The sequence below is a fragment of the Mirounga leonina genome, unplaced genomic scaffold (assembly GCF_011800145.1).
Source record: "Mirounga leonina isolate KUSES-001 unplaced genomic scaffold, KU_Mleo_1.0 Mir_481, whole genome shotgun sequence".
In the NCBI taxonomy this organism is placed as follows: domain Eukaryota; kingdom Metazoa; phylum Chordata; class Mammalia; order Carnivora; family Phocidae; genus Mirounga; species Mirounga leonina.
The window spans coordinates 2,610,627-2,627,736 of NW_023270773.1; the positions used below are offsets into that span (position 1 = coordinate 2,610,627).

Genomic DNA, 17,110 nt, shown 5'->3' on the forward strand with positions numbered 1-17,110 from the left:
ACGGTGCCCAAGGTGCCTCGCGCACGCCTACGTGGACCCCAGCAGGATGGGTGATAAGGGAGTATGACAGGTGTGGGCAGGACCAAGGTGCTGGAGAGTGGGGGCTGCAGACTGAGCCCACCCTCCTCCCACCTGGCAGATGCTGGTTCTGCTCACCTGTATGCAGGTACCCAGGAAGAAGCTGGGCAGCAACATGGACAGACCAGTTCCTGAAGGCAGGGCTTTGACCTCCAGTCCCCAAGGGATGCTGGCGGAACTTATGGGGCTGAAGGAGCTACTGGTGCAGGCCTGGGCTCAGTAGGGCAGGCTCCCTCCACTGACCCTGCCGGGTGGGGGGTGCCAGGGGTGCCGTCTGTCTGACAGATGGAGAACCACCCTCCCCCCACCTTTTGCCTGCCCCTGGAAAGGGGTGGTGGGATCCCTCCCTGGCTTCCCTCAGGTCCTGTGGCTGCCTTGGGTCTCAGGTGGGGTCAATGGCCTGGCTGTCCTTGTCTCCTGTGCTGGTGTCCCCAGAATCAAAGCCTCAGCACTGGCCTGTCCATGATCCCTAAGGCTGTGGGTCTTGGCTGTGTTGTGCTGAGAAGTGTGGCCATGGCAGGTGGCTTGGCAGGAGTGAACCGGGGCTTTCCTAGGGGCCCACAGCCCCAGCCCAAAGGTCCTGGTGCAAGCTGTCAATCCCTCCGGGGAACCCCACCAGGGTTACATCACAGGTCCTGCTTGGAGAGCTGGGAAACATAAGACTCCTCTCTGGTCCCTTATCCTTGTCCTTCTCCCTCCACTGCTTTTTGTCTGCCTCTGAGTCGCACTCTCTGTTGGATGAATGAATGGATGAGTAAATGAACAAACGGAAGTGTTCCTCGCTGCCCTCCTCCCTCTCTCTGTCCCCCCATCTTGCTTCCAGGTTACTCTCTCCCTGTCATCCTTCTCTCACTCCTCCCCTTTACCGCATGGCTGGGACCCTGTCCAATATGGTGGAGCCAGCTGGGGTTCTCTGTGCAGGGTCGGGTTACAAGTCCCAGCCATTGGACTCAGGGCTCCCTGACAGCTCTGGGCATGCCAGGTCTGAGCCCAGCCTCCCATCTACAGCCTGGCTGGGCCTGCCTGGCTTCACTCCCTTCTGCCTGGGCTCCAGGATGGCTGGCTCTGGACAGCCTGGCTCCTGGGGGCTGCCCGGCCCTGGGCCTCCCTCTCCACTGGGGAAGAGTCTCAGCCAGCTGTGTTCCTTCTGCAGCCGGTGGCTTCCGGAGCCTCTCCCTGGGAAGGACCGTGGGCCTCAGCTGGGGTCAGCTTTGTGCCTGTTCCCAGCCCCTCTTTCCCAGAAAGTCCTGCCACAGCCCTAGGACCCTGCCTGATCCGATCAGAGTGGCCAAGGGGTATAGGGTGTTCACTGGCTGGTCTGAGCCATGAACTGTCCTGGAAACCAAGGGTGGGGACAGCCCTGCCCAAGTTACATGTCCTACAATTATGTGTGTTTGTGGAGGGTGGAATTTGTCCCTAAAAATCCTGCCTGGCTGACTTCAGTTCCTGTGAAAACAGTGGGGAAGGCATTACAGTTGCCTTGCATGGGCCAAGAAAGTCAGGGAGTGGCTCTGAGCTCCTCAGGTCCCAGAATGGGGCGGGGGCAGCTTCCGGGGAGGCCATCGCTCAGTTCCCAGGGGGCTGCTGTGGCTGTTACCTGTGCCATGACCCACCCCACCAGCATGGGCCAGTGTGGAGGCTAGGCCCCACCTCCCAAGCCACTCACGGCTGTTCTCTGGGTCCGGGGAGGCGCTGCCCACAGCCCAGCCCTCATCATCTCAAGACTTGGGTTCTGACAGAAAAGAAGTGCATGGGACATTCCAGGAGGAAGGCCAAGAGGCAAATGGACAAGGCTGGGGAGTGTGGCTACACTGGGTGAGGGGTGGTAGGGTGTCGCGCAGGGGAGCAGGGGATCTGATTTGGACTTGAGGATCCCCCGTGGTGCTGTGTGGACCAGGACAGAGGGCCTCTGGTGGAGGCAGAGGGGCTGGTCAGGAAGCTGGTGAGGTTGGAGGGATCAGGTCTGGGTAAGGAGGAGGGAAGACTCCAGGGGGCTGGCCTGAGCCCCAGGGGGTGGGGGTGCTACACCTGAGGTAGGGGGCACCAGAGGAGGACAGGCAGGAGAGAGATGCCTTGAGGTGCCTGGGTGGGGCAGTCGGTTAAACGCCCGACTCTTGGTTTTGGCTCAGGTCCTGATCTCATGGGTGGTGGGATGGAGCCCTGAGTTGGGCCTCCGCGCTCCGCAGGAGTCTGCTTGGATGCCCTCTCCGTCTGCCCCTTCCCCTGCTTGCGTGCTCACATGCTCTCTCGCTTGCTCGCTCCCTCAAACAAAACAAACAAATAAATAGAGAGAGATGTCTTTACCAAGTCAGGATGTTAGGACAGTTACTCAGACCAGAGAGAGGAGAGACCTGGGCTGGGAGGGTGAGGGTGGGGTCATATAATTGAGAGTGTGTGTGTGTGCGTGTGAGTGTGTGTGTGTGAGTGCGTGACTGTGTGTATGTGTGTGTGTGTGTGTGTGTGTGTGGACAGGCACGGGCTGGGAGGAAAGACACGAAAGGCCTTAAAGACCAATAGTGAGCGTCTGCCAGGGAGCCTCCCACCTCAGCTAGATTGTGAAAGCCGCCCTGGCCTCCAGGAAGCAGAGATAAGGGGGCAGAAGGAAGCAGCAGGCCGGGGGGAGGGACAGGGCTTTGTGGAGGAGCAGGGTCAGGCTGGGGACCCTGCGCTGGAAAACCAGTGACAAATCTCCAACAGCCCACCGCGCCTCATCCCACAGAGGCCAGAAGGTGTGGAGGCTTGGCGGGGCGGTGCTACTAGCTCAGAGGAAACAGCTTTCAGGGAAGGAAACACATTTCTTCGGGCCCCATTTTGGAGGGACCAAACCAACCCCGGGAGGCAGACCTGAGTGGAAGGTAGGTGAGGACAGTGGGAGGTGCAGCCATGCCGCTGGAGCTGTTTCTGGACCTGTACTCGCCCCCGTGCCGTGCAGTCTACATTTTTGCCCGGAAGAATGGCATTCCCTTCGAGCTGCGGCCTGTGGAGCTAGGACGGGGTGAGCCTTGACTAGGCTGGGCTCCATGGAGGGGGTGTCTGTCCAAGGGCCAGAACTTGCTGAGCCACTCATCTCCTCCACCCCTCAGGGGAGCACCTGAAGCCTGAATTCCTGAAGGTGAACCCCCTGGGGAAGGTACCTGCTCTCAAAGATGGGGACTTCCTGCTGGCGGAGAGGTAATGGGGTCCTGGGGTCTGCAGAGGCTTCTGGGTTGGGGTGGGGGTGGAGGGAGGAAGGCAGAAAGCTGATGACCCCTCACTGGGAGATTTTTCCAAACTGGTGTGACCCCCCTCCCTCCTTCCAGCTCACCCAGCTTGGAGGCAGGGGGGCTGGACTGGGGGCGGCTTTGGGGCTAAAGCTGGTAGCTTCAGCCTGGGAAAGGGGCGTAGGTCACTCAGGCAGTCCCGGACAACCTGGAGCTAGCTGGGGAAGATCCAAGCTTGAGGTCAGCTCTCCTCAGATGTCCCAAACCCGGGCCTTTCAGTCACAGGAGCCAGGGGCCAGGCAGCCCCAGATCTGCACTGGGCTCTGAATCCCAGGTCCCCCCACCCTCGTTCTCTGCCATGGACAGGTCACAGAACTTTGTGCTCCATGTTTCTCCTCTGTAAAATGGGGGAGTAATGTAACCCCCTCCCAGGACTTGCCTGAGAATAGAAACTGGTCACCAAGTACCAGGAGCCCAGGAGAGATCAAGAAAAGGGTTTTGGGGAGCACTGGCCTGGGAGGGAACTGGGAGACCCCTCGGGCAGGCCTGCCTTCCTCCCGCTCAGTAGGACCCTGATGCCAGAGAGCGGGGCCTGGAGACAGAGGGCTGGCTGGGGTAGGAGAAGGGAGGGGAGGTCGAAATGTGGGCCCATGGGGGAGCACTTGAGGAATGGAGCAGTTTGGTGGGGAAAAGATGACCATTGGTGGGGATGTGGGAATGGGCGGGTCCTCCCTTAGAGGTGCCATTGGAGAGAGATCCAGTCAAATCACCCTGTTTGTGAGAGATGAGGCTGCCTAGCGCTGAGGGCTGGGGAAATCTCCGACGCCTCCTATTTGCAGTGTGGCCATTCTTTTATACTTGAGCCGCAAGTACCGGGCGGCGACCCACTGGTACCCAACCGAGCTGCAGGCCCGCGCACGTGTGGACGAGTACCTGGCGTGGCAGCACACGGCCGTCCAGCTGCCTGCTTGCAACGTCTACCTGTGTAAGGTGAGACTCCCTGCCCTAGCGTGGGGCTTGGGCAAGAGCTGGAGTCCCCCGTGCTGGAAAGAACCCGCTGGCCCATATACACCTCCCATCCACTGTCCCAGGTAGACATCCGTAATCTATCACAGCACTCTTTCCCCCGGAGTCTGAATGATGGCTTCAGAAGCCTTCTGAATACAGTGCCCCAGGGGGTATCACTGACGGATGGTGGGGATGGTGGCCAGGAGGGGTGGCAAGGTGGTTGAGATTGTTTGGAGGAGACTGGGATAAGCTGCCTCGATTCTCCCCCCGCCCAGTCCCTCCTGCCCCATTTCTCGGGGCAGCCTGTGGACCCCGTGCGGCTAGACCGGCTGTTGGGGAAGCTGAAACCAGCTCTGCAGCATCTGGATGGGCAGGTCCTGGCCACCAAGCCCTTCCTGGCCACCGAGCAGCTCTCCCTAGCGGATCTGATGGCATTCACGGAGCTGATGCAGGTGAGCTTCTCTTGCCTGCTTGCCCCTAGGGGGACTCCGGGCCCAGGGCTGAGTCCCCTGCTCCAGCTGCCTTGTCTCCCCAGCCCACTGCTGTTGGCTGCGACATCTTCCAAGAGTGGCCCCAGCTGGCAGCGTGGCGAGCCCGAGTAGAGGCTGCTCTGGGCCCTGAGCTCGTCCAGGATGCGCACAGGCTTGTGCTACAGCCTCGGGATCCCCGAGATGCCCAGCGGGACCCCAAGCTGGCCCAGGAGCTGGTGCAGAGACTGCTGGAGCGGCTCAGCTGAGAGGGGTACGGCCGGATCAGCTGAGAGGGGTACGGCCGGGCCGATCCCCTGCACTCTCCTGCCACAATAAACATGCTGTGTGCCCTCCACTTGTCTCCAGCCTCACTCGGCGTTAGGAGGTGGGGTCTAGAGCAGAATCTACAGGGACAGATGTCCCGCGATGATGCAGCCTAGAGTGAGCAACACTCAGACTTCTCCATGTGCGTCCAGTTACCTTCCTGAGTTGCCAGGTACTGAGCTCCCCTGGCCACTGCCAGTCCCAAGCCAAGCCAGAAGTTTCTGGGCTTCTCTGCATGGCACAGCCTGACTGGCCGACCCCTGACACCCCTGTGACATTGTCCCCGGTGCCCTGACTGCTCCCCAGGCTCCTGTTTCTTTTTCTCCCAACACTTTTCTAGCTACAGTTCAGGCTAGACTGACCTATGCCTACCCCCAAGCCCTGCTTCTGAAACCCTCTGTGGTCAGTTCTCATTGCCCTGTCTTTATTCTGGACCCCGCAGAGCCCGGGGTCACGGGCTGCAGTGAAGTTCTGGCCCTGAGAATTCCCGTGTGTAAGTCCTTTTTCAGAAATGGGCCACAAGGACAGACAGGCACCAAGTTGGAGGGGAGGAGCAGGGCTGCAGGAGGCCCCCACCTTCTGCCCCCGAGCCAGGGGCATCTCCCTAGTCTGCTCCTGAGTCTCCCCAGAATCCTTGCTGCTGTGAGAATTCCGGGCTTCCTGGCCTCATGACACCACCAAATGAAACAAGAAGTTCCAGAACTCGGGGTCCTGGGCCTGGGTTAGAGACGGCTGAAGGGCACAGGGCCAGGGCCAAGGGCTCAGGCTGCATATAGGTTCAGGTTCAGAGCCTGGTGGCTGGCTGGTGGGGGTGCCCAACGTGTGTCTCAACATGGGCCTGGAGCTCTATCTGGACCTGCTGTCAGCATCCTGCCGTGCTGTGTATATCTTCGCTAGAAAGAACAGCATCCCCTTCGACTTCCAGTTTGTGGATCTGCTAAAGGGTAGGCACCCCCTGCTGCCGGGCATAGGTCTGGTCCAGAGGGGAGGCAGGGCACAAGTTCAGGGTGTCTCTAAGCTGAGACACAGAGGACACTCCCCCCATCAAAGTCCACAGGGGAAGAAGCATTACCCAAGGGAACTATAGGCTGTCCATCCTTCCCACATATTCTACCCTGCTATCAGGTAAAGTGGAAGGCAGAGCTGCTGAGCGTCCCCCAGGTTCCCATCCAGTGCCCTTGGCTTTTCCTTGTGGGGGTGTAGCGCTTCTTAGCTGCACTACCTCGGATCAGGTGGCAAAGGCTGCAGAAGTGTGTGGTCATTCACATCTGAGTGAAGACCCCTGCTTCAGTCCACACCCATCCTCCCCACCGTGTTCACACCTGCCCAGGGTGACACAGACCCTGAGTGAGGTACAGGGCACTGGTCTCCAACACTATCCTAAGCATGGAAGGGATTCTTTTTTTTTTTTTTTTTAAGATTTTTTATTTTTATTTATTTGTGAGAGAGAATGAGAGACAGAGAGCATGAGAGGGAGGAGGGTCAGAGGGAGAAGCAGACTCCCCGCTGAGCAGGGAGCCCGATGCGGGACTCGATCCCGGGACTCCAGGATCATGACCTGAGCCGAAGGCAGTCGCTTAACCGACTGAGCCACCCAGGCGCCCATCATGGAAGGGATTCTTAAAAGCTCAGGTCGCAGAGGCAGAAGTCTCTAGAACATAGAGGAGGAGACCTGATGCTCTGAAATGAAGTGTGAGTCCAGCCCCAGAAATGTTTCCAGCCAGAGGCAGCTGGCTGTGGAAGGGTTAAGACTCCCAATAGATCGGGACACCTGGTTGGCTCAGTTGGTAGAGGGTGTAGACTTTTGATTTCTGGGTTGTGAGTTCAGGCTCATGTTGAGTGGAGAGCTTACTTTAAAAAAAAAGAAAAAAAAACTGAGTTCAAGTCCATGTTGAGCAGAGTTCACCTTTTTTTTAAGATTTTATTTATTTGAGAGAGAGCAAGCAAGAGCAAGAGGAGGGGGGAAAGGCAGAGGGAGAGGGAGAAGCAGACTCCCCGCTGAGCAGGGAGCCCGATGTGGGACTCGATCCCAGGACCCTGGGATCATAAACCGAAAGCAGATGCTTAATCGACTGAGCCACCCAGGTGCCCCGAGCAGAGCTTACTTAAAAAAATAAAACAAAACCAAAAAAATAAGGTTCCTCAAAAAGTTGAAAATAGAGCTACCATATGACCCAGCAATTGCACTACTAGGTATTTACCCCAACGATACAAATGTAGTGATCCGAGGGGCACCTGCTCCCCAGTGTTTATAGCAGCAACATCCACAACAGCCAAACTATTGAAAGAACCCAGATGTCCATCAACAGATGAATGGAAAAAGAAGATGAGGTTTATGTGTGTGTGTGTGTGTGTGTATACACACACAATGGAATACTACTCAGCCATCAAAAAAAATGAAATCTTGCCATTTACAACGACATGGCTGGAACTAGAGGGTATTATGCTAAGCAAAATAAGTCAATCAGAGAAAGACAATTATATGATCTCACTCATATGTGGAATTTAAGAAACAAAATGGAGGATCATAGGGGAAGAGAGGGAAAAATAAAACCAGACAAAATCAGAGAGGGAGACAAACCATAAGAGACTCTTAATCATGGGAAACAAACTGAGGGTTGCTGGAGGGGAGGGGTAACTGGGTAATGGACATTGGGGAGGGCACATGATGTAATGAGCACTGGGTATTATATAAGACTGATGAATCACTGATCTCTACCTCTGAAACTAATAATGCATCATATGTTAATTAATTGAATTTAAATTTAAAAAATGTTAAAAAAATAATGACCTTGAAAAAAAACACCAAAACTCAACCACAAAACAAAACTCCCCATAGATTGATTGCATATGAGAGGTTCCCTTTGAATTCCAGCTATGTGCTGGGGCTCCTGGCTGCCCTGCCCCTTTTGGAGGGGGCTATAAGGGGTGGGATCCAGGCTTCTCGGGCTTCTGCTGATTCATGGGCTGTGGCTTCAGGCCTGGAGTTGGGAGTGGGGGCTGGAGGCCTTCAACTTCTGTGAGCCAACAGGTTGTCTTGGTCACCGAGCCTGGGATGGGGGCAGGAGTCTTGATCCTAATCCCTGTTCTGCCGCTGACTTGCCCTTTGACCTGAAGAGCCATGGTATTCCTCTGGGCTTGTTTCCTCTTCTAGAGAAAATGGGGAGGAAGGCATTCTGCCTCTGGGAGACCTGGTTCTCTCTTCCCTGGAGTCCCGGCACCCTCAGACCTTTACCTTTCCTGCCCCTCTCAGGTCACCACCACAGCAAAGAATACAGAGAGATCAACCCCCTGAAGAAGCTACCCAGCCTCAAAGATGGAAAATTTATCTTATCTGAAAGGTAAGTCTTTCCTGGGGCCCCCCACCCCACCATCTGTCTCTGCTCCTCCTGGGAGATCCACGTGGAGCCGACTGCTAGTACTTATTTTTTATTTACTGTGAACAATTTTATATGTATACCAAAGTAGAATGAATACTAACTAATGAGGATTACAGCGACCTCCACATGGTACCCCTCACCCATTCCAACAGTGATCCTCTTGGGCAGCCCATTTTTTCATCACCTGTAGCCCACTCTATTCCCCTGCTTGCCAGCCACCCTATCATTTCATCCATAAATGTTTACGAATATACTTTTAAGAGATAAGGGCTCTTAAAAAAAAAAAAAAAGCATCAGGGGCGTCTGGGTGGCTCAGTTAAGTGTCTGCCTCTTGATTTCGGCTCAGGTCATGATCACAAGGTTGTGAGATCAAGCCCAGTGGGCTCTGCACTGGGCATTGAGCCTGCTTGGGATTCTCTTTCCTTCTCCCTCTGCCCACCCCCCCCAACTCACATGCCCTCTCTCTCTCAAATAAATCTTTTTTTTTTTTTTTTAAGATTTCATTTATTTATTTGACAGAGAGAGACACAGTAAGAGAGGGAACACAAGCAGGGGGACTGGGAGAGGCAGAAGCAAGCTTCCCGCGGAGCAGGGAGCCCGATGCGGGGCTCGATCCCAGGACCCTGGGATCATGACCTGAGCCGAAGGCAGAGGCTTAACGACTGAGCCACCCAGCTGCCCCTGCCTTTGCAATTTTTTTAAGGTTTATTTATTTGAGAGCGAGCGAGCACAAGCAGGGTGGAGGCAGAGGGAGAAGCGGACTTCCCGCTGAGCATGGAGCCTGACTTGGTTTCAATCCCAGGACCCCGGGATCACAACCTGAGCCAAAGGCAGACACTTAACCTACTGGGCCACCCAGGCGCCCCTGCCTTTGCATTTTTTAAAAGTAGTCTCCACGCCCAACTTGGGGCTTGAACTCAGGACCCTGAGATCGAGAAGCCTGAGCTCCGCCCACTGAGCCCGCCAGGCGCCCCTTGCCTTTGCGTTTTTGTTGTGGTTGAAGAAACCGCGTCCTTTGTCCTGTGCAGTTTCCCACAGTCTGAGTTTTGCCGATCACATTCTCAGGGTGTCATGTTTACACGGTCTTTCTGTCCTTTCATTTCCTGTGAACTGGTCACTGGAAGTAGAAGTTTGGTAAGATTTGGGGCAGACTGTTTTTCGGGGTGCCTCCAAGGCGGTGTCTTAAAGCACATCTTCCAAGTGGACCACAGGACTTCGGGGGGCCCAGGGCCTGGATTATTTTCCTAGGGTTGCTGTCGCAAATTACCACTGATTGAATGACTTGGAACAATAGAAATGTATTGTCTTACAGTTCTGGAGATTAGAAGTGAAAATCGAGGTGTTGGTAGAGCTGTGCTCCCTCTGAAGCCGGGGAAGCTTTATTGCAGGCCTCTGTCTTAGGTTCTGACAGCCTCAGGCATTCCTTGGCTGGGAGAGGGCCATCTGGCCTTCTGTCTGTGCATGTCTCTGTGTCCAAATGTCCCCATTTCATAAGAACACGAGTCATAAGGGATTAGAGTTTACTCTAAGACCTCACATTATTTTTACTTTTATATTTTTAAGTAATCTCTACACCCAGTGTGGGTGGGGCCTGAACTCATAATCCTGAGCTCAAGAGTCACATGCTCTTCCGACTAAGCTAGCCAGGCCCCCCTCTAAGACCTCATTTTAACTTGATTACCTCTGTAAAGACCCAATTTCCAAATCAGGCTACATTCTGAGGTACTGGGCGTTAGGATTTCAATACATCTTTGGGGAACACAATGCAACCCATAACAGTCTGTCCCCTGGGCCCCCCGAATTCATGTCCTTCCCATGTGCAAAATATATTCACCTCATCCCAACATCTCCAAAAGTCTTAATCACTCTGGCATCAACTCTTAGCCCAAAATGCCAGTGTCTACATTATCCAAATCAGGTATGGGTGAGATTCATGGTATGATTCATCCCGGCTCAAAGTTCCGCTCTCCCTGTGAACCTGGGAAACCAGATGACAAGTTGTCCTGCTTCTAAAATACAATGGGGAGGGGCGCCTGGCTGCCTCAGTTGGTGGAGCATGTGACTCTTGATCTCAGGGTCTTGAGTTCAAGCCCCACATTGGGTGTTGTAGACATTACTTAAAAATAATAATAAAAAGGGGTGCCTGGGGCGCCTGGGTGGCTCAGTTGGTTAAGCGACTGCCTTCGGCTCAGGTCATGATCCTGGAGTCCCAAGATCGAGTCCCGCATCGGGCTCCCTGCTCGGCAGGGGGTCTGCTTCTCCCTCTGCCCTCTTCCCTCTCGTGCTCTCTGTCTCTCATTCTCTCTCTCTCAAATAAATAAATAAAATCTTAAAAAAAAAAAAAAAAGGGGCGCCTGGGTGGCTCAGTTGGTTGGGTGACTGCCTTCGGCTCGGGTCATGATCCCGGAGTCCTGGGATCGAGTCCCGCGTCGGGCTCCCGGCTCGGTGGGGAGCCTGCTTCTCCCTCTGACCCTATCCCCTCTCATGCTGTTTCTCTCTCTCTCTCCCTCAAATAAATAAATAAAATCTTTAAAAAATAATAATAAAAAAAAATACAACGGGGGGACGTGCACAGGATGGATATTCCTATTCCCAAACAGAGACATAGGAAGGAAAAAAAAAATCTTATGCATCCCAACTAAGTCTGAAACCTAGCCGGTAAATTGCTTTACATATTAAGGCTTGAGAATCATCCTTGTTGGCTCCATGCTCTGTGCCTTGGGCCTTTTAGGGTGGTGGCCCCACCCTCTGGAACCAGGGACACCGAGGCTTGGCGCCCACCTGCGCTGCCCCACTCTGGGCCTGCTGGTGGCAGGACGGCCCTACTGGCTCTGGTGACCCTCACCTCCCCACCCTTCCAGCTCAGGGAATCTGGGCTAGAGTGTCCCCTGCCCATCTCCGTGTCCCTCTGTCTAGAGAAGGATCAGCCCCTCCTTCTCAGGGTATCTGATGTTCCTAGCGAAGGACATGCATGGGCATAGTCTGAGCCTCCTCTTGCCTGTGGACCACTCATTGGCCATGGCACTGGGACCCCTGACTACCAGCAACCGCCCCCCTCCCCCGAATCACTGGATTAAAGATGAAAGAGCAGGACCCTGCGAGAAGAGTCGGTGAGAGGGTGCTAGGCAGACAGAAGGCCAGGTGCCCACTCCAGGGTCAGACCAGGAACTGTGATGCCAGCCGGGTGCCTGCCCCCCAAGAGATGGGGCACCTCCGGGCATAGCGAGCTCTGGCCTGCTACGGTGGCAAGAAGAGTTCGAGAATATGCTGGTGGGCCCCACTTGGCCCCGGCGCTCCCGGTGCAGGAGCCAGGAGGGCTGATGCCGAGAATGAGCATTGGGGGCCCCAGCCTCAAGGTGCTGGACAGAGACACAGAGTGTGGCAGTGGGGGCTGTGGGCTTGGTTAGAGTGGCACGGGCTACAGACAGCCTGGGAGGAGCCAGTTGGGACTGGCGGCCGCCGACAGGTCTGCCCAGAACAGTCATGAGCCGGGATTCCCACCAAGGGTGTGTTCCCAGAGGTCACAAAATGGGGAGGGGCATTGGGCCACTGAGGCAAGCCTTGGCCTGCCCCTCAGGCTTTTCGTGGAGGCTAGGGACCATCCTCTCATCTCTGCTGCCCATTCACTCTCCTCCCACCTGACTCCATCCATTCCTTCCACCCCCCTGGTCGGCCTGGCCAAGGTCACACGCTATGCCAGGTGGTCAAGAACAGTGGCGGGGCTTGGGCTCAGGCTCAGGCTCAGGCTCAGGCATGGGGCCTGGCTGCTGGGATCAAACCCCGATCCTGTCACTCATGGGCTGTGTGTCTTTGGCAAGTTAGTTGTATCTCCAAGCCTCAGTTTCCTCAAATGGAAGCATACTGGTACACACCTTACAGGGTTATTGTGAGATCAGCTGAGATGATTTAGGATTTAGGATTTTCATCCTTGATATTTCCCCCCTTCTTATAGAGTTGGGCCTCTGGGGACTCCCCCCTCCCTCCTCCCTCCCAGGCTGCTCCTTCCTGTCCTCTCCCCCTACCCATCTCTGCTCCTTCCTCATCTTCTGACTCTGCACAGATGGTGTTGGTTGGGGCGGGGGAGCAGGGTAGGGCGGGTAGGCACCTGCTCCTTGGACTTTGATGTCATATCAGGACTCTCCAGGTCTCCAGATGTCCTAGACACCTGTGTCCACCCTGCATTCCTCCCTTCCTGCCCTCCACCAGCCAAGAGCAAGACCATCCCCTCCAAATGGTGCCTCCAGTCTGTACCCTCCGCATACCTCCGTGGCCTCTGCCCTCCTCAGAACCCCTCCACCCAGTACCAGAGGGATCTTTCTTTCTTTCTTTTGAGATGTAATTGCCATACAGCATTATATTAGTTTCAGGTGTACAACATCATGACTCGATTTATGTATATATTGTGAAATGATCACCACGGTAAGTTGTAGTTGATGTCCATCACCACATAGAGTTGTAGATTTTTTTCCCTTATGGTAAGAACTTTTAAGATCTACTCTCTTCGCAACTTTCAAGTATACAATACAGTCTTATTAACTTTGGTCACAATTACATCCCCGTGATTTATTTTATAGCTGCAAGTCTGAATCTTTTGACTCCCTTCATCCATTTCACCCCCTCCCCCGCCGCCTCCTGCAACCACCAATGTGTTCTCTGTATTTACAGTTTTGTTTTTGTTTGTTTGTTTGTATTTAGATTCCACATATAAATGAGATCACGCTGTATTTTTCTCTGTGTGATTTCACTTAGCATAACCGCTCAAGGTCCATCCATGTTGTCACAAATGGCAGGATTTCCTTCTTTTCTATGGGTGAATAATATTCCATTGTATCTTTACACCACATGTTCTTTAGGCATTCATTCATCGATGGACACTTAGGCTGTTTCCATGCCTTGGCTCTTCTAAATAATGCCGCGGTGAACATGGGGGTGCAGGTATCTTTTTGTTACACTGTTTCTGTTTCCTTCAGATAGATATCCAGAAATGGAATTGCTGGATACTATAGTAATTCTATTTAGGAATCTCCAGATTGTTTTCCACAGTGGCCGCGCCAGTTTGCATTCCCACCAACAGTGCAGAAGGGTTCCCTTCTCTACACATCCTTGCCAACATTTGTTATTTCTTGTCCTTTTGATGACAGTTATATCATGGGCGTGAGGTGATATCTCATTGTGGTTTTTGTCTTGCATTTCCCTGCTGATGAGTGATGTTGAGCATCTTTTCATGTGTCCCTTGGCCATGTGGAGGTCTTCTCTGGGAAAATGTCTCCTCAGGTTCTTTGCCCATTTTTGGTTGGATTATTTGTTTTCTTGCTATTGAGTTGTAGGACAGAGGGATCTTTCTAAAAATCAAGGCAGATTTTCTCATCCTCCTGCTTATGTAACCATAACCTTGAGGATTAAGTCCATACCCTCCTGCATCTCCGGGGGCCTCCCTGAGTGCCTCCACAGTGTCTCTGGCTGTCTCTGACCATTCTCCCCACCCTTCTTCTGGTCACCCTTTTTCCTTTTCTCCAAATTGCTACCTCTTACTACCCCTGAATTCCCGTACATGTTGTTCCCCACCGAGACTGCCTTCCTGATGCCATCTCCACCAACTCCCATCACCCTGCTGGCCTCCCTCTTGCACTCACTGACTAGCGGACTGACTGCCTTTCTTGGCACCCTTTGGGTTCACCCTTCCCCTAGAAGAATGTCAGTGCCTAGAGCCCACCTCCGGCTGGAGGTTCTGCATTGGGCCCAGGCCACACTGGGGTGGTGGGCGTAACAGGATCGGGGAGGGAAGGGGCAGTGTCCCTGGCTTTCTCTTCCTGCAGTGTGGCCATCCTTTTCTACTTGTGCCGTAAGCACAGCACACCGTCGCACTGGTACCCACCCGACCTGCACACACGCGCCCGCGTGGATGAGTTCATGGCCTGGCAGCACACTGCCATCCAGCTGCCCATGAGCAAGATCCTCTGGATCAAGGTGAGTGGGACCAAGGCTATGGCTGACCGCGGGTGAGTTCAAGCAAGTGTCCCTCCCTTCCTGCGCCTCATTTCCTTGGCTCCCTCCCCTGCCTGCCTTACAGAGCTGATGGGAGTGTGGAATGAACGACTGGGTATGAAAAAGCCTTGTAAAAACAAGGGGAAGGGCACCCAGAAGGAGCTGGTGGTACTCAGGCTGGGATAGGAGTCAAGAAATTTCATTCTGAATTAGAAAACATCAGAGTCAAAGGGCCCATAGAAACCACCAAATTTGAAGATGACCAGTAGCCCATATAGGTACCCTTACTTCTTATCTTATGCCTGTGACAGACATCACTAACCAATCACAGGATTACTTCCTGCTGGGATCTCAAAATCCCCCTGAACAATGGCCCTAGGTGATCTCTATCAAGCAGAACCACTACAAGAGTTGAACCTACTTTATGTCCTTGGTTCTGTCCAACACCTCTCCAGCGGACAAGGAGGCTGAAGACGGGAGGGTCAAATGGGACTAGAGTACAGCCTTTTCTTCCCTCCCCTTCCCCACCCCGGCCAGATGCTGATCCCAATGATCACAGGTGAGGAGGTTCCAGCTGAGAAGACAGAACAGATGCTGGCAGAGGCGAAGAACAACATGCAGCTCTTTGAGGAGAAGTTTCTGCAGGACAAGATGTTCATCACTGGGGACCACATCTCACTGGCCGACCTGGTGGCCCTGGTGGAGATGATGCAGGTGTGGAGTGGGGTAGGGGGGGGGGCACAGAGCCTGGGCACAGGTGAGACTCCTCTGTGACCATTGGGGCCATAGCTTGAGGATAGGCTGGTAAAGGAGGAGACATGGAGGGCTGTGGGAGCCAGGGATGGGGTGCCTGGACCCCACCCAGGGGTAACAGGAAGCACAGATTTTGAACCAAGGAGGATCACTATTATCCATGCTTCACAATGATTTTTCAGCATGGGGAGGGGCTGGAGGGCAGGCCTGGGACAGGGAGAAGAACACAGCATTTCTCAGTGAGTCCACCAGGATCCTGGATGCCTCCTCTTCCCGTTGGACTCTCCAGGAAGTGTACAGAGGCCTCCAAAGTGTCCTTTGGCTGAGTGCTTCTTTTCTAGAGCTCCAGGCTTATAGCTATACAAAGCAGCTCCCATGGCTCTGGATCTGAGGGGCATCCACTGTGCGTTTGGGGGGCATACCTGGGTGTGGGGCATTTATGTGGGTTCTACCTGAGGGGAGGGTGGCCACTTCTGACCTAGCTGTGCAGGATGGCCAGTTTAGACCCTGGCCAATGTCTTGAAAGGCCAACATAATTTCTGGCCAGTATGCAAAGTGTCCACTTTAGTCCCTGGTCAGGGTAAAGGGCAGACCATCATCAGGAAAAACCACTTCAGTTTTTCTGCCCCAGGTGGTGTAGTCCCCTACATTTCATACCCTACCCCTTACATTTCACCCACACCCACCCCCTTGTGGGACCCCCAAGCTTCTTGGGTGCATGTTTCTTAGACTACCTGCTGGGTCTCCCATTCCAAGCACTGTGCCTGATCACAGAGGAAGGCTCAATGTAGAGAAAAAAGAACTGAATTCTTCCCACCCTCATCTGAGGACAAGGGATTTCCTGGTAGAAGGCAGGACTCATGGAAAGTTTCATGCTGGAGAAATGGGAGGTAACACCTGTGTTACCTCAGAGAGGGATTCCGGAGCTTTGGAGCAAGACCAGTGGCCAAGAACCCTGGAGATTCTGATCGATCTTCCAATGCTCCCCCCACGTCTATCACATAGCCTCTGACCTCTTGCCCAGGCCTGGGGGTGCAGTGGGTCACAGACTCACTCTTTGTGGGAGGCAGATGCGGAGAGCCCCTGAGGCTGTAGGAGGGGATGCAGGTGAGGCTGGTCTGTCGCCCCCCACCTCCTCCTGGCTGACCACTCCTTCTTCTTTGTCTATCTACAGCCCATGGGAAGCAAGTATAATGTCTTTCTCAACAGCTCCAAGATAGCTGAGTGGCGCATGAGGGTGGAGCTGGCTATTGGCTCTGGCCTCTTCTGGGAGGCCCATGACCGGCTGATGAAGTTGGCAGAGTGGGACTGTTCAACGTTGGATCCAATGGTCAAGGAGAAGATCTGCGAGTTGCTGCAGAAGTTCAAGTAGAAGCAGCCCATCCTTCAGGGCCTGGCTGACTCAGCCCTTCTGAGCTTCCTTCCTTAGAGGAGATGTTGAAAACAACTCTGTTTCTTTGCTTAATAAAGTACTGTAACAACCACCAAGGCTGCTGAGCCCAGGACAGGTGGTGTGAGCATAGGGTATGCATGGTGTGGGAGATGGTGGTGGTCATGATTCCCCCCAGGTTCCAAAAAGAGTTTAAAAACTAAAAGTTAAGGGCGCCTGGGTGGCTCAGTTGGTTAAGCGACTGCCTTCGGCTCAGGTCATGATCCTGGAGTCCCGGGATTGAGTCCCACATCGGGCTCCCTGCTCGGCGGGGAGCCTGCTTCTCCCTCTGACCCTCCCCCCTCTCATGTGCTCTCTCATTCTCTCTCTCTCAAATAAATAAGTAAAAATCTTAAAAAAAAAAAAAAGAAAAAGAAAAAGAAAAGGGCTTCTCTCTCCCCACCCCCAGTAACTCTGTGCATTGGCATTCTGGCAAATGTGTGTATGTATGTATATATATATATATATATATATCTCCACCTT

General features: G+C 53.9%; 2 protein-coding genes across 2 annotated transcripts; both read left to right on the top strand.

The window, feature by feature from the left end:
- Positions 1 to 2,611: 2,611 nt before the first annotated feature.
- Positions 2,612 to 5,111, top strand: LOC117999839 (glutathione S-transferase theta-1-like). The gene is made up of 5 exons (XM_034989228.1): positions 2,612 to 3,073; positions 3,162 to 3,249; positions 4,118 to 4,268; positions 4,562 to 4,738; positions 4,822 to 5,111. The coding sequence occupies exons 1-5, from the start codon at positions 2,962 to 2,964 to the stop codon at positions 5,020 to 5,022; spliced, it is 729 nt and encodes a 242-aa protein (XP_034845119.1). The 5' UTR covers positions 2,612 to 2,961; the 3' UTR covers positions 5,023 to 5,111.
- Positions 5,112 to 5,726: 615 nt separating this feature from the next.
- On the top strand, positions 5,727 to 16,767 carry LOC117999840 (glutathione S-transferase theta-4). Its single transcript, XM_034989229.1, has 5 exons — positions 5,727 to 6,024; positions 8,334 to 8,421; positions 14,277 to 14,427; positions 14,983 to 15,159; positions 16,373 to 16,767. The coding sequence occupies exons 1-5, from the start codon at positions 5,913 to 5,915 to the stop codon at positions 16,568 to 16,570; spliced, it is 726 nt and encodes a 241-aa protein (XP_034845120.1). The 5' UTR covers positions 5,727 to 5,912; the 3' UTR covers positions 16,571 to 16,767.
- The last annotated feature ends 343 nt before the right edge of the window (positions 16,768 to 17,110 follow it).